At 49.3% G+C, this 26,821-nt stretch overlaps 1 protein-coding gene and 1 long non-coding RNA gene across 3 annotated transcripts in view; both read left to right on the top strand.

The window, feature by feature from the left end:
- The window catches only part of Rgma (repulsive guidance molecule family member A), a 44,380-nt gene that overhangs the window by 5,331 nt on the left and 12,228 nt on the right, over window positions 1-26,821 (top strand). The window contains exons 1-2 of one of the 2 annotated variants that reach the window (XM_006540902.2): window positions 10,044-10,351; window positions 10,531-10,646. In XM_006540902.2, coding sequence (XP_006540965.1) covers window positions 10,565-10,646 — 82 coding nt within the window. In that variant the 5' untranslated portion in view covers window positions 10,044-10,351; window positions 10,531-10,564. Of the gene's footprint in view, window positions 1-10,043; window positions 10,352-10,530; window positions 10,647-26,821 lie in introns of those variants that run through there. The other variant, NM_177740.5, reaches the window with a different exon arrangement.
- On the top strand, window positions 10,653-23,739 carry LOC115486533. Its single transcript, XR_003946803.1, has 2 exons — window positions 10,653-11,868; window positions 11,981-23,739. It is a non-coding gene; the product is annotated as an uncharacterized LOC115486533 (long non-coding RNA).

Below are 26,821 nucleotides of genomic sequence, written 5' to 3' on the forward strand. Positions count from 1 at the left end.
TCAAAGGCTCTGGTTTCATAATGGGTTAATCCTTTTGTGGATTCATGACTTGACAGTGTTACCGGAGGGAGTGGTAATGGAAAAGGTAGGAGACAAGGCCCAATTGGAGGGGTGGGTAACTGGGAGAGTACTTCTGAAGGATGTAGTCTGCCCTTATACTTTCTCTGCTCCTCCCTGCTTCCTGTCCCCGTGAGATGAGTAGCTTCCGCCATCAAGATAAATGACCTCACAACAGACCTAGAAACAATGGAGACAAAGATTCTGGTCTGGCACCTCTGAAACCATGAAGCAGAGTAAATAAATCTGCTTTGAGATGCTTTCCTATCTGTAAGGTGTTGACATATACGTTAATCCCAGCACTTGGAAGGAAGATGCAGTCAGATCTCTGACTTGAAGCCTGGTCTACAGAGTGAGTTCTACAACAGCCAGGGCAACCCTACCTCAGAAAGAGGAGGAGGGGAAAAAAAGCCAATGCTTTCTCCTGGTAGTTATCATAACAATGCTAAACTGACTACTCAGTGTCCCATCTTAGGATCATATGACAGGGATAGCTAGTGGTGCCACACTCCTATAATCCCAGCCCTTAGAGGCTGAAGCAGGAGGCTCATGAATTCAAGGCCACCCTTGGCTATGTAACAAGTTCAAGGCCAGTTTTGGGCTTGACAATGTTTTCATTTTTCTCTGCTGAGACTATTATGAGAAAAGAGCTCCTAAATGCAGGAACGTGACCTCTTCTTGAGTAAGTGTCTGCCATTGTAGAGTCTACTGACTTGGCCCCTGGTTAAGGAACTGGTTGCCCCCGCCCACCAGCCTGAGTTAAGAGTACGCAGGAGGAAGTGAAGCTCAAGTTGAGCAGGTGCCCTCTGTATCCCCCACGACACACACACACACACACACACACACACACGGCCAGAAGACCCCTGGCTTACAACCTGAGACTGCCCTGGAATGGGCGTGGGCTACAGAGAATACAGAGAAGAATCTGGATGGACCAACGTAACCATTTTCTGGTTGTATATTTTTTTCATGATGATCTAGGACATGCTTAAACCCAGGAAAGGGTACTGTGAATAATTGGCAGAAAAAAAAATTAAAAACCTCTTGCCATCCAAAAGACAGATGAAGAATTCTATAACTCTTTCAACTTCCGTGATGATTTGGGAGGGTGGGGGGATGCTAAGGGAGATGCTCGTTTTCTATGAGCACTTTTCTATTTGTGTTAGTGTCTGTAAAGTCGTATTCCTCTAAACATAGTCCCATTTCTCTTGCACAGTCCATCACGAGGCATATGGGATGTATTACTGAGCTGACAGGAAGAGATCAACTTTGGGTGAAGATGAGGTGCAGCTGTGGCTTAGTGAGAGGCAACGCTGGCCTTGGCACCAGGAAGCCTGGCTTTAGGCTCTGCCCTGACATTTGCATTCCTAGGGATCTTGGGCGAGTCACTTTACCATCCTGAGTCTCGGATGCAGTTTTAAACAGGGACTGGCTCCGTCCACTTGCATAGTTAAGGCGATTCTGTAGTCGTCTATAGAATTATTTCTTGTAATGGGGACTCACTAGGCTCTAAAACCTACCCAACATCAAGATTATCTAGGGGTCCTTACAGGGTGCTGTGCCCCCCCCCCTTTTACCACATTTGCAAAGGCCTGACTAGAACCTGGCACGTGGTAGGCTTTGTAGGTAGTGGTACTCAACTAATGTTGGAAACCACTTTCCACACTTGCTGTGGTTCTGCGGCTGTTCTGAATGGAGTCTGAATGTGAATTCCTCGACTCCTCACACCAAACTCCTGAGGGAGCTGAAGGTACATCCATCCCCCGTTTACAAATCCAGCCTTTCCAGACCGAGAAATCTTAGCCCAGGATGCTGTAGTCTCTCTCTCTCCTACAGAAGATGAGGCAGTGTTCTCCCTCTTAGGTAAGAATACGGATCTGAGCAGTGGTGGGGAGGAAGGTCACCTGAGTCCGCTGCCTTTCAGACGGGTCCCTCCCTCACTTCCTGTCAGCAGGTGCTCTTCTGAGCTTTCTCTCCCCTCACCATACCGAGCAGGTTTGGATTGGGTTAATATTCTGAATGCCTGTTCCTCTTGCTAACTGTCCACGGAACTTGTGCTTGGCACTGAGTTGTTCGTTAATACAAATAGTGTAGCCATCTGCTGCTGAGGAGAAAGACACAGATCCGCTCACTGTCCGTTCCCACAGTTGCCATGTGGTGGATAAGTGGTTTCAAGCCAGTTCTGCTGTCAGGAAGTTACTGGAACAGAGAAGTAAAGGCTGTGTGGTCCACTCATTACGGGAACTGCGGATTTGGGGTGTATAGGAATCCAAAAGCTGCTGTTAATTTTCTAAGAATTTATTTATTTTCATTTTATCTGCATGAGTGTTTTGCCTTTGTGTATGGATATGCACCAAGTGTGCGTGCCTTAATCCCCTGGAACTGGAGTAATGGATGGTTGTAAACCGTCTTCACACATGGGTGTTGGGAACCTAACCCTGATCCTGTGTAAGACCAGCAAGTGTTCTTAACTGCTGAACCATCTCTCTTTTAATTTTTTTATTACTCTCTCTGTGTGTGTGTGTGTGTGTGTGTGTGTGTGTGTGTGTGTGTGTGTGTGTTTTAGAGGTTAGAAAACGGAGTCAGTTCTCTCCTTCTACCATGCAGGTCCCAGGGATGGAACTCAGGTTCTCTGGCTTGACAGCAAGCATCTTCACCCACTGAGCCATCTTATTGGCTGCTTCAAATGAGAGGCTGTTATTAAATGGCTTCAGGGTATGGTTTCAGGTATCATTGTTGGAGAATTTCATGCTGACAGTAAAACATAAAAATGTCACTTCTCAAATAACATTTCCCACTTGCTCAGCAATATGTCCACTCGGGGAATGCAGAGACGTTCCGGATGACGCTCCAGAAGTGTTCGAAAGTCAGATGGTGGACAAGGGCACTTCATTACAGAGACAGCATGAGTTCAATACATCCCTACAAGGGGACTGCAGTACTAGAAGACCCACCTGCCATATCCCAGAGGCAGCCAGGCCATTCAAGTGTAGGAGCTGAAGGGCCCAAGATAGGACAGGTCATGATTGGACCACACTGCTAAAAGTAGGCAGTCCTCATGCCCAGATAGATTTCCTCACATTTATGGCAGCATCTTCGAAAAGTTGAGATTTGACACTGACAATTAATTTACAATGTCCCTGCTAGTCTCCTGGGCTTTGTAGGAAGAAGAATTGGCAATTTTACACACTAAATCTTAGGTGTCTTAGGATCTTCGACAAATAGCTCAAGAGAAGAAAAAGTAGGGGAAGAGACTTTGATCATGACACGCTGGTGGCATTCCAGTTAAAAATCCCAGTAGGGAGATGCAGGGGAAACCCTGAAAGAAGAAAAAAGGCTCATCCAAGGGTTTGCTAAGGATCTTGAAGGCAAGATGGACTGAGACACAAAGATGGAAAGGTGGCCCTAGAAACTGCCAGGAGATCATCAGGAGGAGTCTGGTGCAGCCTTGATTCCAACTGGGAAGACAGCACAGGGAACACACAACAGGCCCTTGCTTCTTTTCAGAGCAAGAGAAAGCTTATGCCATGGGCCAGAGTCGTAGAGCATAGCTCGGAAGCGGCTAGTACCGTATCTGAGGCATCCTGGCAGCAGGAACCACACTGGCCAATCTGAACTTTCCAAGGAAAGGTGACTTTAAGGTGGGAATCAAGGACTAGGAAGAGAACGGGACATAACTGTTTAAAGTCACCTGACAGCCCTCATATGTGCCATTTTGAGTTTCATCCATCTGTATATATGCACATTAGCTTTGGCTGGCGAACTCAACTGTTCTCTGTTCCTGCCATGTTACAGGGTTCATAGAATGATTAATAGGACACACCCACTGTAGAGGGAACAGTCAAAAGGCTGATAGGTTTTTGCAATATTATTGTTACATTAAGAAGGATAGATAGGTTGATTGATAGATACATAGATGGATGGTTTGATGTGTTCTTATACACACATGGAAATAGAAATATATGGATAGCTGTGTATGTTAACTGTTACTGCGTCCAGGAAGATCACATGACACTAAATTTTCTAACATGAACCTATATTATAATTTCATTTTCTATAAATATATTTGATACTGGACTAAAGGAAACTAAAAGCCCCCCCCCCCAAATTTGTTCTTCCATCATGTTCTTTCCTTAGAAATCATCTTTCTCTCTTCCTAGCACAGTGAATACATCCATGCCAATGTTGGGGGATAGATTTTGTGAGGTCCCAAGGAGAGCACTCCATGCACACATCCCAGGTCTACCAAGCTGGTCCTTCAGTCCCTGAAGACACTCTAACTGTTCTATAAATAGACTAGTAGGCATGAAGGCTGACCTATGTATGGGTCTGTTAGTTTGCCCAAGAAATAAAATCTTGACAGAGGCTGTTTTAGATGCTATGAGGCTGATACTGATGGAGAAGAGCATTGTGGGTAACAGGTGCACATCTGTGGATAGTTGCAGAGTCAGTTGTCCTGTTTCAAAGATGCTCCTGGCCTCCATCTCCCAAAGCCTCCTAGCTTTTTAAGACCCATGTTGTCTGGTAACCATAGGAATGTGCTGTAAACTCAAGGCTCCTGAGGACCCTTCTTGGGCACTGTCATCCTCTGTCGAGATGCCAGGTCCTCTACTGAGCTGCCTAGTACAGACCAGGCCCTCTGCTGCTCACAGAGTACTTCAAGCCCAGCTCAGAGCCCTCAGTTCTTAGAGTGAGATAGAAAAACAATACATTGATAAAAGAAACGTCTCTTTTGTGAGGAAAAAGTATTGCTAATCTGATGATACATATTTAAAGACTTTCAGAAGTGGATGGAATCTGCAAATATGTTTTTTTCAGTACATGTGACAGTGTCCCAGTGGAATGCTACCTCAGTTTTTAAAAGAGAACTATTGGAAAATCACAGCCGATTGGTTCTTCTAGGAAAAGTAGCATTTAAATGTTTGAGAAAAAAAATCTGTACATTTTAATTACCAAGAAGTTATCCTCATTTTAATGGAAAAACCATCAAAACAAAAATAGCATGTACACGCAGAAAGAAAAGAGGCCAGCCAGAAAAGCTAGGAAAGTGAAGTGGACCAAATGAGTCTCCAAAGTCTATGATGAGGTGTGTTTGTACACGTGTGTGAGCGTGTGTGTGTGTGTGTGTGTGTGTGTGTGTGTGTGTGTGTGTGTGTTTTGCTGGATCAAACCTAGAGTACTGCATACACCAGGCATTTACTGTACCACTGAACCCTACTCCCAAGCCCTGAAGAAGTTCTTAGTGCCAGAGCAATGACAGCAACCTACAAATGCTTTGGGAGCAAATACATGGGGAGAGGTTTTCTCCTAACCTGACCATGGAGAGGAAGTTCCATGGCTGCCTATCCTACTGTCTACTATAGGGAAGAAGACAGTAATGACAAGGAAGGACGGTCATGATGTCCTCATGACCAACATGGACAACTGTCCTTGTACTGTCTCACCCCACAAAAGGAGCTTGTCTGGGTAGTGGTCCCCTTTAGTGGTCACTCTGATAGAATGTGCACTACATTACTATTGCTAAGCACACTGTAAAGTATCCATTATCTGGATGAGGCACACCAGCTTCTATAAGGAAACCGTGAAACAGGACAATTTAGTGGGAGAAAGGCCAACAAGCCTGAAGGCAAGCAAGAAACCTAGGGATGAATTCCATGGCCTTCAAAATCCCATCCAACAAGGCTCCACTGGAAGGATCATTTATAAGAAAGAGTTTGGTGGCTCCAGAGTAGGGGGAAGGGAATTGTCAATGATTAGAATTCCTCAGAGGCAAGAAACAAAGATTGGCTAAGCCAGTGTTTTTCTGGATGGAGAAGTAGGAACAGTGGGGAATCCCCCAGGATTGATTGTGCACCCAGACTTAGCTTAAATTTACATAGATTATCTGAAGAAAGAAAGGTCAGATGGTTCCAGCCTGCAGATGAGATGCAGGTATTGTGGAGGCCACAAACAAGTGCTGATTAACTACTGGGTGATCTTAAATTAAGGCTGAAAGAGAAAACACAAATGAAGCTTTGCAGGCACAATGCCTGAATTAATGCATTTACAATAACATAACCCAAGCCCAGGCTGCTGATAGTCACACAGGGGGATTGTGAGGGTCTTTGTAGTTTCTTAGCTAAAGGCCACGCAGAGCCAGATGCTCAGAAACTGCTAACATTGGGTCAGAAGTGGTACTGAACATCAAGCCAAAACATAACATTCTTCCCAGGCTGTAATCCAGACCTGACGGTTTATGTCCTTCCACTGCAGAAAAATATCTCAAGGCTGTAGAAGGCTGAGCAACCTTTAGTCACCCCAGAGAGCATCTTTCACAAGAAGCTGCCCTGCTTTGTTCCTTTAGGGCTCTCGTGTGGGAAGATGAAGACAGAGAGGTGATAGGACCAAAGCCTGGACACACTCAAAGGTCATGGTGGACTCTAACAAAGGCTGCTTCATCAACTCAGAGATAGCCAGACCCAGAGTAGCCCTTGAGAGAGCAAAGAGGAATTAGACGGGTAAATTTAAAAGGATAGGTTCGCCCTAAAGTGAACCAACCCAGTTCCTCAAGGCGCAGTGGGAGTAAGTTGTTAGGGTATTTGTGTGTTGGCTCGCACACATGTGAGTTTCTGGGGTCACACTCAAACTAGGCAAGTCATTGACCCTTTACAAGGCGAGCAGGCACTTTACCAAATGAACTGTCTCCTCTGTCCCCTCTCCTACTTTTTCCAAGCAGAGCAAGAGCATAGAACACTCCAGAAGATTTATCAGATTCATAAGTGAGAGGTGAACAGTGGATTGAGAGCCACTGACAATCCCCATTTATAAGGTGGACATAAATGCCTGGGACCAATATTGGACCAGTCACGTCCTCTCTATCCAGAGTTCTGTTTGTATAAATAAGAGAAATCTATGAAGAATGTCATGATTTGCCCTAGCTGAAACAAGCTTCGTATTGCCCAGAAGAACCAAGGGAGACCTGTGGGGGTGGGCCATCACATGATGATCTCCATCAGCCCGGAAAAGTTTACCAGTTAAATTCAACTTCAGTGAAAACAGTATAGCATCTCTGTAAACAGCCTCCGCCCCAACGTGTAGTGATATCCACCTTCCCCTTAGGTCACCTCTGAGCTCAGCCTGTATTGGATCCAGAACACACCTGGCTATGCTTGATGGCCTGTCTTAAAAGAGGAAGAACACAACAAGGGGTTCCCCAATAGCACCTCTCTCAGGGAAGAGTTTGCGGGGGAGGGAACAGTATCTCACTAGCTCCAGCTGTCCTGGGACTCATTTTGTAGACCTGGCTGACCTCGAAGAACTCAGGGAGATCTATCTGCCTGCCTCTCCCCACTGAGTGTTGGGATGAGAGGCCTGCACCACAACGGCCAGCTTGGGTGAATATTTCTGATCACGTCACTCAGCCACGGTTTCCTCCTCTGCACAAGGATGATCACGGAACCTATCTTAACTGGACATGTGACCAGCGCAGACGGTGTAAGAACAAATCCAGGGCCTGGAGGTGGCTTCGTGGTGAAGACTATGCATTTCTCTTCCAGAGGAACCAAGTTCAGTTCCCAGCATAGCATGTCCACATCACATGGCTCATAACCGACTGTTATGCTAGGTCCAGGGACTCCAACAACTGTGACCTCTGTGGGCACTCACAGTCACATGCCTATAGATACACGTTCATACACATGATTAGAAAAAGAACAAATCAAAATATTAGCCATGATCATTAGAAACAAAGCCTTCAAGACACTTGAAATTCTCGTCGCCAGACAGGACAGAGTCCATCCTGAACAGATAGTAGCCACAGAGCAAATGGTTAGCTGTTGAGAGGAAAGACAGTTTTCTCTAAGGGTATATCCCCTGATAAACTAACCGGTGAACGCCCACATACCCAAGAATATTTATGTTTGGGCAACACAGATTGGTCTTGAAGGGTTTAAGAAGGCTAGACACAAATTTGGATAGGTGAGGAAAGGGGTCAGGGGTGGGGGTTAAATATGATTAAAACGCATAGGAACCTCCAAACTCAAAGCTGGAAAAATAAAAAGTTGGCTCTCAGGCTGGAGAGGTTTCTCTGTGCTTAAGAATGCTTGGTGCTCTTACAGATGACTAGAGTTTGGTTTCTGGCACCCATGTGGGGAGGCTCAGTTTGCTGTAATTCAGTTTGCTGTAACTCCTAAGGGATGTGACACCCTCTACTGGCCTGTGTCAGCACCTGCACACATGTGCACATAGTCACAAATATGTACATATGCATACACACACACACATATATACATAAACACACACATATATACATAAACACATATATACATACATATGCGTGTGTGTGTATATGTATATATATATATATATATATATATAAACATATGTTTGTAATTGAGTCTCCCCTCAAGGCAGCACCCATCCCTAGCAGCGATGCTGGGGGTATTGTCCCTCCCTAATTGTATTCAGTTTCAGTCTTAAGTGACAATAGTAGGCTGGCCCTTTACAGGAGAAACAGGTGCTGAGATGAAAATCCCCGCTGCCACTGGGCCTCGGGCAGGCAGGGGTAGAGGAGCCTTCCTGCCTGCCTTTCTGAAGGCCACAGGGTTCTGACCTGGAGCTACAGTAGCCCGGGCTGCCGGGAAAGCTTAGGAGAGCCCTCATTATGCAAAGGTTTAGAACGAGCTCCTGAAAGGCAGCTTCCAGCAAATGGTGTTAATTGCTGGACCCGAGGAGGGGAAAGGTCTCTGGGCAGTCTGGCTGTGTGCCTACCTCAGTGTGCCCGGGCTGCCCCTGGAGCAGGCTGCTGTGCTGTTACCCCACACAGTTGTGGGGTTTGGCTGGCCAGGTTGGAAAGGAACACGTTTGAGAACTAGACTTGAGACGGTGACCTCTCACTAGACAAACCTACACTTCACTTGGAAGCTCCAGTTCAAGTAGGCAGAGCCTGCTAAGTCTGAGACCTAAATATTTGAGAGGAATACCGGAGTAGCTCAACTGGAAGGGACAACAGCTGCCACCAAGAGCTTTTCGACCAAAAGGAGAAACTGCAGCCTCTGGCCGCACAGGTGGCTGAGGAATTTCGTCTCCACTTACTCACCTGCTTTGGGAAAGCCGGATTCTGAAGTTGTGCAGCCTGGCTGCGTGTCTGAGCCACCACGTGACTTCAGGGCAGCGGCCCCTCCCCCGACTCCCCACCCCCAACCTCCTTCTCCCTAGTCGGCTCTCTCACAGCAGAGTACTAAATGTAGACGTAGCCCCGCAGCTTGTGTGGCCTGCAAGTGAAGACTGTGATAGCTCTTTAGAGGAATTGGATCAAAACCCAGAATTTTCCCCCCAAAGAGCCAGATGGGCAGACTTGGGGACGGGGGAGGGGGGCGCGGAGGAATCCGTTTGACTAAAACCACTTGCGCTGGCATACTTGTATCACCCAGAAGTTGTTTCTCAGCGCAACTTTGCCAGTCCCTTAAATACCAAAAAGGCAGAAGAGCTGTGGGGCCTAGAAAACCATGGGGAGGAGACATTTTTTTTTTCTCCTGGAAAAATAAGAGACCGAAAAGGGGAGATCACCACTCTTTCCAAGATGAGCCTTAGGGATATAGCTTCTGCCTGAACAACGGCGGGCTCGACCCTGCGCTCCCCAAGGACCACTGTCTATCTCCCTAGGTTGGTAGCTATGTCCCTGGAGGCAGCTTTAGGCTCGCGAGATCTGTTTGTGAGCGATCTCAGTTGCAACAGGACCGAGTTCTTGCAAAGCAACGGGGTGTTTAGAGAGAGTGCTGGAGGGGACCCCAGCAGAGTCCAATTGGGTGGCCCAGGACCAAGGCGGGCGTGATCCTTGAGGTGCAGCTGTGGCAGTGGGTCATTCGCCCCAGAGTCTGACAACTCCGGAGAAGGCTTTTCAGTCTTCTGCACCGGCGAGACATCTGAAGTGGGGAAATGAGCCAAGGGGTGTTGGTGGGAGATTTGGGGGAGGTAGTCTGGTGGCAAGGGGAGGCTGGAGTTGTCTGCAAGCTCTTTCTACTTGAATGGGATGTTGATGGGGGAGGATTAAAGGAGCTCTCTGAGATCCTCCTGTCCTGAGCGCCTTAGGCCACCTGGGTGAGTGAGGAGTGGCGGTTAGATGGAGCCCAGGACCGGCCAGGCACTCGCGGGCCCCTGGTTTCTCCAGGTCCCTTGGCTACGGGCCCGGCCGCCTGGGCCGCCTCTCCTCACTCCCTCCCTCCCGCCTGGATGAAACCCGAGCTCGGGAGGGCGGGGCGCGCGGCGGCGGGGCGCGGGGCCGCTGGGACATTGGCGGGGAACCGAATGATGGATGGTGAGGGCGGGGCCGGGCGGCGGGAGGTGGGGTGGGGTGGGGGTGGACACGGGGTGCCCGTGGCGGAGGTGGACCGGGCCTCCCGGCTCGCTGCTCCCGCCGGCGGAGCGAGGCTGCCTCTTCTCCGCAGCGTGATTGATTTTTTTTTCCTCTCTCCTTTTCTTCTAAACTTCTTCCAGGGAGAGGCTAGTGGTAACAGGCCGAGCTGGATGGATGGGTATGGGGAGAGGGGCAGGACGTTCAGCCCTGGGATTGTGGCCGACCCTCGCCTTCCTTCTCTGCAGCTTCCCCGCAGGTAAGGCACAACTCCTTGGTGGGGGGACAGCCGACCGGTCTCACTCCCGGGCCTCCCTGCGCCAGTCGGGGCCCCAGTTCACCAGCCTCCTTGGGGACCCAGATTCCCATTTCTACGAGTCTTTGTCCCGAGCCCCGTGGAGGGAGAGATAGGTGTCAGTGGAAACCTAGAGGTGAGGGAACCCCTGTCCGAGCTCCGAAGGGCAGGAGCGGGTAGGGAGGTCTGCAGAGCCTGGGATGCCTCTCAGTCCCTCTTACTCCCCGCGAGAAATCGGGTTCCCTGAACGCCTCTTGGGTGCTCCAGAGGAGGCTCGGACTGGGCACCAGGCGCACTTTCTCCAGCTCCTCGCCCACCAGTTTGCAAAACCTGTTGGTAGCCCAGGGGTGGAGCTGGGGGCGCTGGGGAGGTCCCAGACGAGTCCTCGACCGCCCTGTCCCGCCCCCACTCTGGCCCACGCGGGAAAACCCACGGACACAGGCTCAGACGTGCTAATTCCTGTTTGATAACATTCTGCGTCGCCCCCCTGTTTGTTTTTATTGTGCCAGAAAGCGAGAGAATTTCAGAATTAAAGCTGAAAAAGCCCATCTGTTTCCAATGAATCCCCCATAGTTTTTCACAATGTTTTTGGCAGATCGCTGCTTTCAAATTCCTCCGAGCCCGGACCTCTTGTTTTTGTTGGGGGAAGGGAGACCAACTCCACAGAGAAGCGTTTGTTCCTTCCCAAACGCTCCGGTTTCTTTACTTTTTTCCCCTTTGGGGGGAGGGGGAATGAACGAAGCTTAAATCCCCGGTCTGTTTTCTTTATAATGTTTCGTAAAATTTTTATTTCATGCTGCTCAGAGTCAGAGAAGGCCAGTTAAACGCCTTTCACCCGTTTCTCTCTTTTTTAAATACAAATAAACAGTGTCACGACCAAATGGTCCTCTGTGTAAGGCGGGATCTCCTGGCCGTTTCCATTGTGTTGTGGGGTTCAGAAGTGTCTTTGAGCAAAAAAAACTCCAGCCTGTCTCACAGCGCGGCCAGATGTGGTTGTGCCGCCTCTGCGCAGCTGAGATTTGCAAGAAAGAACTTGAGTTAGGACAGAGATTGAGTTGTTTTGATTTCCTCTTCAGCCAACTGAGTTTCAAGGAACTAACAGAACAGGGCAGTCAGTCCAGGGTAGGCCTGGTTGCAAGTTGGCATTCCCAGGGAGCACAGAACAGAGACAACAAGCACTATTGGGGTAAGGGTCCCTTTACCCTCTTGTCCCAGCCGGGCTGCAGTGTCCCCGGGGCCTCCCTCAGCAGCTGCCAGACCCTGGAGCATCCTAGACTTTCAAAACCATTTTTCTGAAGCTCTTTCCTGAAGAGATAGATCCCTTGCACCGGAGCAGAAAGGAGGAGGGGTGTCAGCATCTTCCGAGAGCCTCCATATCCAATAAACCATGGAAATATCAGAACCACAGAGTTCCAGCAGGAGGGATGACCCCCCACCCCCAACTCTCATGTTTTTGAGACCCAAGTTTCTCCATCTACATCAGTAGGATGCTCAGCCTTCCTACTGCCCTGACCCTTTACTCTGCTTCCTCATGGTATGGGTGATCCTCTAACCATAAGGTTATTTTCGTTACTACTTCATAACCATATTTTTGTTATGAATTGTGATGTAAGTATCTGTGTTTCCTGATGGTCTTAGGCCACCCCTGTGGAAGGATAGCTGGACCCCAGAGGGGTCGAGACCCACAGGTTGAGAACCGCTTATCTAAATGTCCTATTAAAAAAAAAAAACAAAACTGATCTTATTCCTTCCCAAAGAGTTAAAATAATAAAGTACAAACCATTGGAAAGTAAAAAAGAATGTCAAAGAAGCAGTAGCTTGCACTTGTGTTCATCTTGGTTTGGTCTGGATAAAGATCCAGCCCATTGGAAGTTTTATCAGATAGGTTGATAAATGGCTTTTGTCCTTTGGCTGCATTGGGGGATGTGATCTCAGCTCTGAGCTGAAATTGAGAAGGGGGGCTCCCAGGGCTCTTAAAACAACACCTCCTGCTCTTAAAGCTACAGCACTCATTATTCTCTGAGGCTAGAGGGCAAGGAAAGGAGAGAGCTTGCAAGGGCTAGGAGGGCTCAGGGGCGGGGTGTGATATCTTCCTGTTCATTTCTTTGTCTTAAAAACTTATCTGCATAGTCGGAGGCACACTGATGGGCTATATAATTCACAACTCAAATTCCGCCACTTTCGCGTCCAAGAAACCCATTTCTTTTTGGCTTCAAGGCTGGTAACCAAATCCTGGCAGATGCAGCTGATAGCTGAGTTGTGTCTTGCCAACTGGCTAAGGTTGCCCCTTCTGGGAAGCCTTTGACAGTTGCATCTGGTCAAAACTGCCTACCTTTGTGAAAACTGAGCTGCCGGTCACCAAGGACCAAATACACTGAGGCCGGCCTTGAGGAATGTGGGTGCTCAGGAAACCTGGATCAGAAAGACAGTTTCCGACGTGGGGAAGAGCTAGATGTGTAATTTCCAGTGCAGAGATGGACTGTCATGCTCTGACATGTTGGTCCAGCAAACAGGATGCCCCAGAATAAAGAGGTGAAACAGCCTCTGGTTCTGGTAGGCAGTGAGTGGACATTCGGGACAAAAAGAAAGCCGTGGCCTCACCCCCCCAAAACAGGTGGAAACTGGCCGAGCAGCCCTGTGAAAGCCTAGGTTTGTTCAGAGCTTGCCTACTTGAATGGCTGCCAGCTGTAAGCAGGGGTGCAAATTAAATTGGACATAGTTATGTGAAGAAAGATGCCTTCACTCTGCCAGACTGAGAGTGTTTGTGTGTTTTGAGTGTTTACGTGTACTTACTCAACATCAGTAGCTGACTTCCCAAGTCCCTGCCTCAGTACAGCCTTCATTTTTTTTAAAGATATATTTATTTACTTTATGTATATGAGTACACTGTAGCTGTCTTCAGCTACACCAGAAGAGGGCATCCATTACAGATAGCTGTGAGCCACCATATGGTCGCTGGGAATTGAACTCAGGACCCTCTGGAAGAGCAGTCAGTGCTCTTAACCACTGAGCCATCTCTCCAGCCCTCAGTACAGCCTTCTGATGGAGGCCTTCAGCTTGTTGAAGAGAGAATGGCTGAAGGAGTGAATACTGTTCTGGGATAGAGGATGGGGCAGTCGCTGCATCTACCCGAGGTGGGGGTGGGGCAAGAGGAGAGGCCGGAAAAAACTTCTTAAAAGAGTTCTCCACAAATAGCATCTCCTTCAGCACACAGTAAATAGATACATTTTAAGCTGTGAGACCATTGTGACTTATTCAAACAGACTTCTAAGCTAAACCCATCCAAGGCCTGGGGGGGGGGGGGCGGGGGGCGTGCCTGATGGCATGCTTTATTTGAGGGCTAGTTCTAAGAGAGCTTCAATGCAGCCTCTCTTGTTTCTTTCCCTAATAGGTTTTTTTTAAATCTTCATTTACTTTTATTTGTGTGTATGTGTGTATATCTGCATGTTTGCATGTGTGCCACATGTATGCAGTGCTCAGAGAGGCCAGAAGAGAACATGAGTGCCACAAGAACAGGAGTTACTTGGTTTTGTGAACTGCCCTGTGTGGGTGCTGGGAACTGATCCCGGTCCTCTGCTACTGATCCCGGTCCTCTGCTAGAGCGGCAAGTGCTCCTAACTGCTCAGCCTGCCCTTTAGCCCACCCCTTAGGCCTTTGAACTCTACCTGTTGTAGAAGTATTAGTTTTCAAGTGCAGAAACTGAGGCTTAGAGAAACTAAGGTTCACTCAAGTATCTAAATATATGTGCACGGCCATAGAGATGAGACCGTTTCTATCAGAACTGCTATTTAAGAATGTGTAACTTGAGCTGGGCGCACGCCTTTAATCCCAGCACTTGGGAGGCAGAGGGATTTCTGAGTTCGAGGCCAGCCTGGTCTACAGACTGGGTTCCAGGACAGCCAGGACTGCACAGAGAACCCTGTCTTGGGGAAAAAACAAGCACAAAACAAAAACAAACAAAAGGGAAGAATGTAACTTGTAAGCCTGCTTCTTAGATATAGTTATTGGGCCTCTTAGTTGGATTTTGGGTTCCAAAAGGAGTTTCCGTTGCTATCACAAAATACCGTAGATTTAGAGGGTTACAGACAACAGAAATTTGTTGATTATAGCTGTGGAGGCTAGAAAATCAGAGACTGGGGAACCAGCCACTGTAGAATCTGGTGAGAGGACCTTTCTAGTCTGAGTGTCTTGTGCCTTGTTACTAGGTCCCTCCAAGGCAGAAAGGAATGGAAAACTGGCTTTCTGGGCTCCGTTCCATGAGGGCTCTACTCCCATGATATTAACACTTCCAAAAGTCCTGGATCCTGTTCATAATACCATCGCTTTGAGGATTAGATTTTAGCCTATGAGTTGGTGGGGGAGTGGGGGGAGTGCAGAAGAGGGGAGAAAAGGATGTTCAGTTACAAGAGGTAGGTAGGTGACTAGCAGCCAGGGAGTAGCGAGCAGAGAGTACAGATAACTCCTAGAGTCCCCATGGCCCCTTAGGCTCCGAGGGTGACCTGGAGAGAAAAGGGGAAGTTCTCTGGTTTTCTGGGGAAGGGGAGTCTCTGGAAGGTTGGAAGAATTTCTAGTAGTCACCCTGCTGCCCAAAAGAGGGGTTGTCCAGAAAGTGGAAGGGTAAGGGAAGCTACCCAGTGTCACAAGTAAGGCTGAGATGGGAGAGAGGAGACGGGGGTCTGAAGAGGCAAGAGTAAGGTTGAGGACCTGTTCATGTGTTGGAAGGGACTGTAGTTCCCGCTAAAGGTCCTGCCTTTCCCAGACTGTGCAAGGCCTGTTTTCCAGCTTCAGTACCAGCCTAGTGCTGTACTATTTTGCCACTGGGCTGAGATGTACCCTGAAGGCTTTATTTTCCTTGAATGGCCCACTCATCCAATTTGCCCAAGATTTTCCAAGTTTTCAAACTGAAAGTCAGGACTCTCCACATGTCTCCTGGGTCCCAGGCACACCAGGATGTGGGCTCCCTGGTTGCATCCCCACCCCACCTGGATCTGGGACCCCGTTGCCCAAGAACATGAAGTCTTCCCTGCAAAACGGTCTCCATGTAGTCCTATGGCCTAGAGCTTGGAGTCCTCTGCCTTTTTCTGCACTTTTCTGTTGCCACGTTGTAACCACCGGGGCTGCCTTGGTATCTTACTCCAATCCCATCCCTGATGGACCACACTCAGAATCTGGAGGTCCTTGTTTGCAGCGTCCAGGAGGGGCATCTCTGATTTCTAGACCAAACCTCATTCCGAAAGGATCCAGCACATCCCAGCCCCTTCCTCTTCATATTCTACCCCCTTTCCCCATGGGATGCTCTATGCCTTGTCTTGTGCCACCCAGTTCTGGGTTGAACACTCACATCCCCTGTCCCTGCCTACTTGACCAAATTCTAAATTCAATGCATGCAGTCCATGTAGACTTTTGGTTCCCAAGGCTCATGGGTCTTGGGTTTCTGTCTTCTCAGCCTCTAATTCTATATGTTAAGGATGGGAGCCTATTTTCTGCCCTTTTCTTCCCTCCTCCCCCACACTCCCAAGCTTGTTCATCATAGTCCTGGAAGCTACAAAGCCATTAGGGTTTTTTTTTTGGGGGGGGGGTTAATTTCTTTTGATTCTGGCTTTTGTTTCCACAGGACTACCTCTGGCCTAAACACCCCATATCTCCCCCAAATACTGTTTCTGATTATAAAAGCAGTAGACATTTTAAAAAGCCAAAGACCAAAAAAGATTTTTTTAAAAGCACTCAAAAAGTTGTCCTCTCACCAACTCCTAGTTAGCATTTAACAGTGTCCTTCCAAACATAGTACCTTCACACTTTCCCAGATACGGCTGCGGGGAGGAGAATAATAATCTTAAGAGTTCTTCAGTGGATTGCATGGCCACAGAGAACCAAGAGCTTCCAGTCGCCCAGTTAATTTGACTGAGTGTCCTCAGGAACCATCATTCCTGATGAGGAGGCAGAGCTGGAGGAGGCGTTACACACAGCCAGTTACCCAGCAGTGCCCAGTGGCAGATGCCAGACTCCTGCCCTTTGCAGATTTTGGATAAACACGGTTGTTAAATTTGCTGTATAGCCTGTTGAAGCTCTGCTGTTGAGCTGGTGAGCCTTAAGATGTGGGTTGGGGGAAGGGAATGCTGGGGCAAGAAAGAACTGTGGGACTGTGATCCTGGGCAACCGTATGAAGAGTGGCCTCCCAGTTCCCACAGTGCATTGCAGTGCTTTCTCAGCCCCCAAAGGCCTTTCCTGTCCTTTCTGGTCCTCTAACTTTGGTTTCCAAGATGGAAACCTGGTCAGGGGGACAAGGCTGAGAGCAAAAGGGAGCTTTGGGGCACTGTCACGGGGCAGGGAGACATGCCAGCAGGGGTTCAGTGATGACTCCTGACCTGTTTCACTCATGCTAGGACACCTAGACACTTACTACAGGGCCATTCTACATAGAAAGGAGTTCAGCGTTGTGCCTCCCACCTGGATACCAGCCTGGCATGCGCTCTTCCAGTACCTGCAGACTGCAGGGAGGGAGACAGTGTGCCTCTGTGGTGGGTTTTTGTTTCTTTTTTTCTTTTCTTCTCCTCAGAGGTGTTTTGACCTGCCGCTGAGCACAAAAGCCTAGATGGCTGGAAGCAAAGTCCTGACTATAAAGCTGTCACCTCAGGTGTGAGCCTGGAGTTAGTAACAGGGGTCATGCTTCAACCAGAACCACCACAGCTCTCACCTGCAGCTTCATTGTCCTGGGAAAACCTTTCTTACCTCCCTTACCACTCGTGCCCAGGGCTGTTTTATTTCTCCCCCAAAGCAGGATGTTCCTGGGGTGAGGACCTTGTCCCTTTGCTTGACCCCCTATGGGCCCGTTACCCAGGCGTGCTCTCAGCCTTCGGTTGATAGGCAGCCTATGCCCTCCCACTATAGGGCGGAGTCAGGGCTTTCCACGCCCACCCTTCTTGCTCAAGCGCTGTTTCTCCACGGCTCCTGTGGGAGCTGGGGAGGGTGGCCTGTTTGGAAAGCTGAGGTGTGCCCTTCTCCTTGGCAGTCAGTCATCAAGGGTGCTTGCAACAACTTGGCATGTGTGGAGGCTGAGGCAGGGCAGCCTTGGCAGGGTGTGACGGAGGAGGCAGTACTGTCCTGCCCCCGGCTCTAGGAGTGGCACTTAGCCACTTCTGTCCACGCTGGGTAGGCAGTGAGTTCACCCTCCAGGGCCCGGCCCCCCAACAATTTTGCCTTCTCTTCCTGGGTCACCTGAGGTTTTCCCCAAAGCTCCCTTTTGCTCTCAGCCTTGTCCCCCTGACCAGACTCGGAAGGAAGCACGTACAATTCCCAGTAGAGCTAACGGGTGGGAAACACATTGCCATAAAGTGGCGGTTCTGGGGCCCTTAGGCTGCCTGGCCCTGGAATGTCACCCAGGAGCGGTGATCCCTTCTAGGATCTGCAGTGATAGATTAAGTGAGGCAGGCTACGCAGCACCTGGGAAAAAATCCAGTCTGCTGGGTGTGTCCCTCTCAGGATCTGGGGCCAAACACCTGGGTGTTTACGCCAGGATGATTGAGTGAAATTCTTGCAGGAGCGGCGCCAACAGGGAGCCTCGGGCATCTGTCCTTGTCCCGTAACACCCCCACTCCATCCCCACGCCCACCAAGATTCATTACTGTGGGACTAGAATAAGCAGGAGACCCCTACTTAGTGCCCTTCCCCTACCTCCTTCAGGATGCTGATGCGACCCGTTTCCAGAATCCTATCTAAGGTCTGCTTCCCGCACTAGGTGGACAGTGAGGAAAGGGACACGGAGACTTCAGACTTCAGGGTTGGCCCCTCCCCGAGGCAGGCAGACTTATAGAAGATTCCTTCCACCCGCCTGTGTCCTAACTGAAGCTATTGCCTCTTAAGTCCTACTGTTCACTAAGATAGAGCACCGGTGCTGGGGCTGCCTGCCGCTGGGGCTTTCTTTCGGAGCTCGTCACTGGCTGAGGTCATCTTGCAGGTGCTTCATTCCTAGGCTTGCCAGGAAGGTGAACTCCCCTCCCCCTCCCAAGGGCGGTTCCACCGAGGGAGCTAAGCTTGGGAACCGTAAGGTTCCAAAAGGCCGAGGCACACAGCAGGACACCGCTTACACTTCAGAGTGCCAAGTGACAAAGGGAACAGAAAGAGCTTGCTGAGCTTACAGTACCTCAGAGCCACTCACATGCAAAGAAGCTAGAGGCCGGAGGAGAGCAGAAGGGTGGTGGGAACGCCAGCAGTGGCGACTCCAGGGACACCTTTCCTTTTTCATCTAGTGCCCCCTGGTGGCAGAATCTATCAGGATGCCAGCCGATTAGCGGGCGTGGGGGCTGGGAGGGGGACGGGACGATTCCTGTTGCACCGGCAAAGGGCAGTGATTTGAAGTTGGGCAATAGCTGCCTCTTGAGAGTCTTCACTGATAAGGCCATGCCTCCATCCAGACTTAGATGAAACATTCCAGAATTCGTTAAGGCCAGCCCCACCTAAGCACAGAGTGTGTTCCGAGAACGGCGTCCATCACAGTTCCCAGCGCACATCAGGAGCCAGATCTCCGAGCAAGTAAATCAGTTCAGACAGTCGCTGTGCAGGCAGAGTTGGAAACGTCTTGACCCTGGAGCTTATGTTCCAAGGGATACTTACCTCTTTAAGAGAAGGCAAGGCTGTCTCCCTCCCGTAGTACCCTGCCCCTCCCCTAGGCCTCTGAAACCTGATCTAATCCCTTTGCACGCGGGTAATTTATTGGTCTATTGGGCTTTTCTTGGTGGCAAATTACATTGTCTTTATTCCTAGGCTCTGGCCCCGGAGTGCCTCGAGGAATTCCTAAGACTCCTTTCTCATGGTTGATCCTTCACACCCCCTCTGGGCCCCGGCAAAATAAGTTTTATTGGGATGCTTTGTCATGCAAACAGGGTGGTAATAAGCAGGCTATTATTCCGAAAGATTGGGCTTGATTAACAGCTCAAAGGAGGACTTGAGAACAAACGGATCTGTTGCTGTACTAGCAGAGCAGATTTTTTTTTCCTTATCATGCGGGTCCATTTAGTATTCTGAGATCCTGCTTTGACTTTCTGCCTCCCAGAGGGGTTGCCATCCACCGAAAAGTAATGACATCTGAGCCTGAGCCATGTGGCTCAATCCAATTGGGAGGCACTGTGGAGCTCTACCTTTAAAATGTGAGTGGCCAGCTATGAGCGCATACATGCTCCCTGAACCCTGGATACATGGGAGACCCAGGGTTCCACCAGACAGAGTTGGACACAGGTGGGGTTGGGCGGGGCGCGGTGTACGCATGACATCTGAAGTCTCAAAAGATGCTTTCAGTGTGAGTGCTGTTCTCGGAACACACTCTATGCTTAGGCGGGGCTAGCCTTACAAATTCTGGAATGTTGCATGATGGTATCAGCAAAGATTATCAAGAGGTGCAATTCACCGGGTAGTGTGAGAGTCAACAGGGACCCAAGAAGCTTCCTCAGCCCCACAGTGATTAGAAATAGAAGAACTGAGTGAGAGAAAGACAGAATCAAGATGAGGAGGGCCTGTTTATGGGAGATTGATGGACCGATGCGGGAAAGATGTGTCCTGTAGCCACCTTCCTGAGGCCCTGAATGAAGCTGGCCAGGTTACTCAAGGCTCCCAGAGGAGCAGCTGCCAGAGAAGGTAGCACGGAGAAGGAAGCCTGGGGCACCTCTGTGTATATCAGATACCGAAAGTGGGGTGGGGCCATTACATTTTAGCCTAGATCTGGGGGGTTCTACAGGAGGGCACGGAAAGAACTCCCCGAGAAGCAGCTGGAAGCATCCGGGACAGGAAGCACCCTTTCTGCCCTAGCGATTTTAGGACATGTTCAGGGGGTTCCTGTGGGTGAGTCCAGACAGGGCCACCGTTTCTGCAGGCCTATGGACTCTCTTGGTCCAGATATCATTCTCAAGATTATAGCTGAAGATTGGAGGGTTAATGATAGTTCAAGACAAACAGTGCCTTCGGCTGAGCTTGTGAAGGGGGCCAAGATCCGTGAGGCACCTTTGTACTTAGATGAGGTAATTCTCCAGGTCCCAGGTCGTGAGAGTCAAAGGGGACCCCAGGAGGTTCCTCAGCCCCAGAATGATTAGAAATAGAAAAACAGGGTTGCTGAATGGCTCAGAAGGGTGAAGGGGCTTGCCACCAATACTAACCACCTGAGTTAGTCCCACAACCCACGTGGTAGGAGACCGATTCCTACAGGCTGTTCTCAAACCTCCACATACGTGCTATGGGATATACACGTGCACACATCCATGCCTGCATAATACACACACACACACACACACACATGTAAAAAGTATTTTTTTAAAAAAGAAATAGGAAAGCCGGGCAATGGTGGCGCATGCCTTTAATCTCATCACATGGGAGGCAGAGGCAGGTGGATTTCTGAGTTTGAGGCCAGCCTGGTCTACAGAGTGAGTTCCAGGACAGCCAGGACTACACAGAGAAACCCTGTCTCGAAAAACCAAAAAAAAAAAACAAAAAACAAAAAAAAAAACAAAAAAACCAAACAAACAAACAAGGGGGGGGGGGAGGAATGAAAGAAAGAAAGAAAGAAAGAAGGAAGGAAGGAAGGAAGGAAAGAAAGAAAGAAAGAAAGAAAGAAAGAAAGAAAGAAAGAAAGAAAGAAAGAAAGAAAGAGGAAAATGTTTGAGATTCTAATCATGTCCACTCTGGGCCTATTGGCTATCAAGTGAGGTGAATGCCACTCTCTTGTGTGTAATGCCCAGAAAAAGAGCGTTAGCCTGCCACTGTGGGGCAGTGAGCATCCTCCTGCCAAGCAGAAAGCGTTCAGGGCTGGCTCTCCTTTGTTGGCACAAGCTGCTGTAACTGCTATAAGATGTGTCACACACTGGAGCAATGTGTGCATGAACACTGGCCTCAGAAGGCCCAGTTTACTGCCTGAAATCCTTTAAACAAAAAAAGAAAGAGAAGGAAAGGAAAGGAAAGAAAAGGAAAGGAAAGGAAAGAAAAGAAAAGAAAAGAAAAGAAAAGAAAAGAAAAGAAAAGAAAAGAAAAGAAAAGAAAAGAAAAATATATAGCACATTAAATAAACAAAACAAAACCAACCCGGCCTTTTGGGGATTTCTGGTAGGGGGACCCTGCAGCTTTTGATTTTGATGCTGGGCCCGGTTGCCTATAGGTTCCTGACCACTAAGCAGCCTGCAGTTGGTGGCTTAGTGCAGTGGACATGGGGAGCAAGGTGAGGCCTCTGTAGAGTAGAGGGCAGGGGCCTCTCAACTTACGGCCTATGAGGACAATCCAGCCTTGGCATCTCTGAGGTCCCTCCCCAAGGCCCTTAAGGAAGGACAGCTGTATATATATCACTTCAGACTGACAGACCACAGAGTCAGGTTACCATCTGAAGAAGTAGCAGAGGGCACTCACTGGGCACAGCCACTTCTGGCCCCAACTTATCACTGTCAGTATCATCTTGCAAACTGCTGCCTTGCTCTGAGCTGAGTTCCACAGTTCAGCCTTTTTCTGAAGTTCCAGTGAGGACCCACAGGGCTAGTTTAAGGTCTCAGAGCAATGGGGAGGGCAGCAGGGAATTCTCAAGAGTCAGAGATAGGTCATTTCTCAGCGGCAGCTGTGTCCAGCAGCCCTCCACAAGCCTTTCAGCTGGAGGCATGGGACACAGAATCAATTTGTACTGTGACAGCAGAACCAGGCAGGGCCACAGACCTTAGCATTTGGGACATTGGGGAACTGACCATCTCAGATGGTTTCTTGGGGGAAAGGCTTGTAGTGAGTGCATTGACATGAGGCTGAAGAGACACCTCAGTAGATAAAGTGCTTGCTGTGTGAACTTGAGAGCCTGAGCTCGCTTGGGCCCTAAGCACTCACTCAACAGTCAGGCACGGTAGCGCAGGTCCACATGTCCACCCCAGACCCGGGAGCCTGAGAACAGGTCAATCCTGAGGGCTTGCTGGTTAGCCAGTTCAGCCCTAACCACAAACTCTAGGTTCAGAGAGAGACCTTGTCTCAAAAAAATAAGATAGAGGCCCTGACATCAACCTCTGTACAACACACACACACACACACACACACACACACACGAATGTGGATAGAGAGGGGCAAAACCTGCATACCCCCACACAGAGAAAAAGAGAGAAAGAAAAGCTCAGAAGCAGTCCCAACACCAGTGCACATCTAAGTGGCTTTGTGACTCAGGGCAGCTCCACCCCTCCCCCCAGGCCTCCCACTGGTAAAATGAAGGTGAAAATTCCTGCCCCCAGGGGAGTAGTGAAGGCCAGAGATGAAAGCAGTTTGCTTTTGAGCGGGAACTGAGAGCTGTGGTTACATCCCGCCTATGTCAAGGAACTTAAGGAGAAAGCCATTCCAGGCCTCTGCACCTTGTTGCCTGTCTGTTGAGGGGAACATTAAGTCCTGAGAGCATTGCAGAATTAGAGGCAATGTGCACACATCTGGCGCGTGATAGGTCTTCAGGTCACATTAGTAGTGCTCATGACAGTTAAACAAAGTTAACAGCACAAAATTCTCTTTTATGGGGCCACTTCCTTGAGTTCTGCAGGCTTTGCTTAGTCAGGACTTCTAGCCCTGCCCCACCTCATTTCATGAGTTTGGGGCTCAAGGATACTTGCCCCAAACCCAAAATGCCCCCCCCAGGCATGGTCCCCATTTTTTGAGACTAACTAGGTATATAGCCTGCAATGCAAATCTGTCACTTGCTGTTTGCTGACACTCAGTCTCCCCTGAGTCTCTCTGAGTGGAGAAATTACAAGTGCTTCTCCCCCCACCCCACCCCACCCCACCCCACCCCCCATTTTTCTTTCTTGCACAGAATCCAAAGTTTCTTCATTTGCTGCCTAGCAAGGACAAAATAGACTGGACAAGTTCAGGAGCTAGCCCTTCGGACCATTCCATCCTCCAAGAAGTGTCTCGTGTGGGGGCGGGGTAAAGCATTAACTGTGTGCCCCAATCAGGCTGGGGCCTAGGTCACCCAAGCGGGAGGGGCAGGAGTCACCAGGCAGAGAGGCAAGAGCTTACTTACCACTTCTTGATCAATAAATACCCTGGCTTTCTGCAGAGCCAAGGGAACCATGCCAAGCCTCGGTCACCCTGAAAGCAGGCTCTCATGATGTGATCGGAGGATAGCAAAATCTGCCTAGACCTTTGATACCTGGCCAGATGATGCCTCCATTGACAGTGGCTGCTTATAGAGCTCAGGAAGGAAACGAGGAGGGGTGGGTGAGATAGATAGATAGATAGATAGATAGATAGATAGATAGATAGATAGATAGATAGGTGATAGGGCAATCGATCAGTCAGTACAGGCTCTGTAGCGGCACATAATTCCCACTTGCAACGGAAACCCCTGGATTGCAGACTGCTGACTTTTAGCATCGTCTTGAAGTGGGGAGAGAGATAGCAATCTCTGGTGCCCTTGTGAGGGCAGTAATGCCATGATGGGACCTTTATCTTCATAACCTTATCTAAGCCCAGTCATGTCTCAGCGACCTCTATCCAGATGCTCTTTGTGTTAGGCATTGGGACTGATTTGCAAGGAGAGATGGAGTTCAATTCCTAGCACACAGCCTGTTATAAAGGAGGCAGTGGGCTGACAACATTGGTGCCTATGGAAAAGGTGGCCCTCGGACAGTTGGTCCCCCTGGGGTGGTCCAAGATGAGTGTGTAGTGGTCAGTGGACTGAAGGAACTGGCCAAATTGGGGTGATATGAGTCAGGGTGGAAAGGGGGGGGTCCACTGAGCTCTGGGATGACATCTTGGGCCTCTGAGAGCAGGCAAGAGGAAGGAAGGGCTAACCCCTAGTTGAGGCACGGCTGGACCATTCGGCTGTAGGGGACAGCGAGAGGCTGGCTGCCATCCATACCCTTCCTGTCTCCTACCATCGACTTCTAGCCTCGAAACATTGTGTCTCTTTGTTAGACTTGGGGACCCTGTTCATTGTGTGCCCTTGGGTCTCAGGCGTGATGGGAGCCTATCATTCCATCTGAAGCTCAAGGCAGAGTCAGGTCCTCACAACTGTCAGAATTGAAATGGAGCCCGGTGTCCTCATTCTGCTACCTGCCGCCTCACGTGCCACCGTCCTCCTCAGCCCTCCGTTTCCTCTGTCCTCGTTCCCTATGTGGCTGAGCTATGGAATAAATGAGACCAAGATGTTCACTTAGGGTCCCTTGGCTTCTTCTGGAGTAGGGAGCGAATGCCAGTGCAGGAGGGAGTGTCTGAAGAGCGCCTCTGTTGCCATCTGTCAGCCACAGCTGTGCAGGCAGCCTGATTTGGAGACAGCCTGCTCTGAAGGACAGGAGGCTCTAGAAGGGACTGTGGCAGGTCGATAGAGGGCCTCCATCGTTGTAGCTGTCATCATGGTGAGCTTGAGGTGAGCTGAACCCATGTGGGTTCCTGTCAGGGCAGCATCCATATCTGCGATGTTTTCCTCAGTACCCCTTTCTGTGATTCTGAGACTGCAGGGTGTGGCAAGCCAGCATTCTGCTCCCACACACCTTTTACCTAATTCCACCTCCTTCTGGATGGGTAATATCCAGGGCTTCCCATCTCCACACCGGCCGGGCCCTCAGATGCTACTGGTTGTGGGTGCCAGGAGAGCATGTTTTAGATGGGAGACCACAATGTTCCACGGCTACTGTCCTTCTCTACAGAGCAGGCACCAACAGACCAATGGCCTCCGTTGATTCACCGCTCATATTTTGATTGTTTTGAGACAGGTTCTCCCTGTGTCACCCAGATTGTCCCAGAACTTGCCAGCCCTCCTGTTGCTACCTCTCAGGTACTAAGATTGAACAGTACTGCTCTAGTCAGCCTTCTTCGATATACATAAAACTATAAAAATGGGAAAACTGATGTGTTCTATCAGATATTTTCCCTAATGCACAAATAATTCATAACTCTTCTCAAAAAAAAAAAAAAAAAAAGTCCAACAGGTACCAACCGAAAGGAACCTGTCTACCAGCGGTATTGCAAGCGCAGGTAGCCTGAGTCTCAAGATGGAGGCTGACTTCTCTATGCTCATGTCTTAGCTACTATCCTACTGTTGGGAAGAGCCCTGGCCAAGGCAGCTCTTACAAAAGAACGCAATTAAGGGATTTGCTCACCATTTTAGAGGGGTCAGTTCAAGATCATCATGGCAGGATGCAGACAGGCAAGGCACTAGAACAGTCCCTGAGAGCTTTATAACCTGATCCACAAGCAGCAGGGAGGGAGGGAGGGGGCAGGGAGGGAGAGAGGGAGGGAAGGAGGGAGGGAGGGAAGGAGGGAGGGAGGGAGGGAGGATGGATGGATACTGGACTTGGCATAGGCTTTAGAAACCCCGAAGCCCATCCCCAGTGACACACCTCCCAAACAGACCACACCTCCTGATCCTTCCCAAACAGTTCCACTCACATTGACTAAGCACTCAAATATATGAGCCTCTGGGGCTATTCACATTCAAACCATCACAACTCAGGTGTGTGACCTGGCGCACGTGCCTTTAAGAAAAGGCTGTAAGCACCCCATCCCCAAAGTAGGTCAGAGCCCCATGAGAGATCAGCAGGCACACGCTGCAGACCTGCTGGGATAGTGATCGATTGTTCCCATCAACTTGCCTGCAAAGATTTTAAGTCTTGTTTTGATGTGAAGGCTGATTTTATAAGAAAATCAGACGGCAGAGAAACAAACTGAATTTTCCAAGGTTACAAGCCAAGTTAGTGGCCCAGCCTGGAGTTGCTGGAGCAAGTCCTCTTTCCCTTCAAATTCCTCCCTTGCCAGCATTGGGCTGTGACCCACATTTAGTCTTCTAGTTGGACCCCTGGCTCCTTTATCTTAGGATGTGCATAGAAACTTTTATCCTGCTTCAGGGATGTATGCCTAGCCGCTCAGTCACTGTAGACTGTGTGGACGAATCTAAAAGACCAGGACAGGGTAGGTTGCTCATGTCCAGATACAAGATGTAGGTATGTTAGAGCATCAGTTCTCAGGCATGGCCAGCCCTAAGATCTCAAGGTTTGTAACTTTTTGGCTAACAAGATGGCTCACTGGGAAGTGCTTGGCATATAAGCCTGACAGCATGTGTTCAGTCCCCAGGACCCTGTGAGAAGCTCCGCAGTCACACACAGGTCTGTAATGGCAGCGTACCACCACAGAGAATGGGAGTTAAAGACGGAGGG

This window comes from Mus musculus, chromosome 7, assembly GCF_000001635.26.
Source record: "Mus musculus strain C57BL/6J chromosome 7, GRCm38.p6 C57BL/6J".
In the NCBI taxonomy this organism is placed as follows: Eukaryota; Metazoa; Chordata; class Mammalia; order Rodentia; family Muridae; genus Mus; species Mus musculus.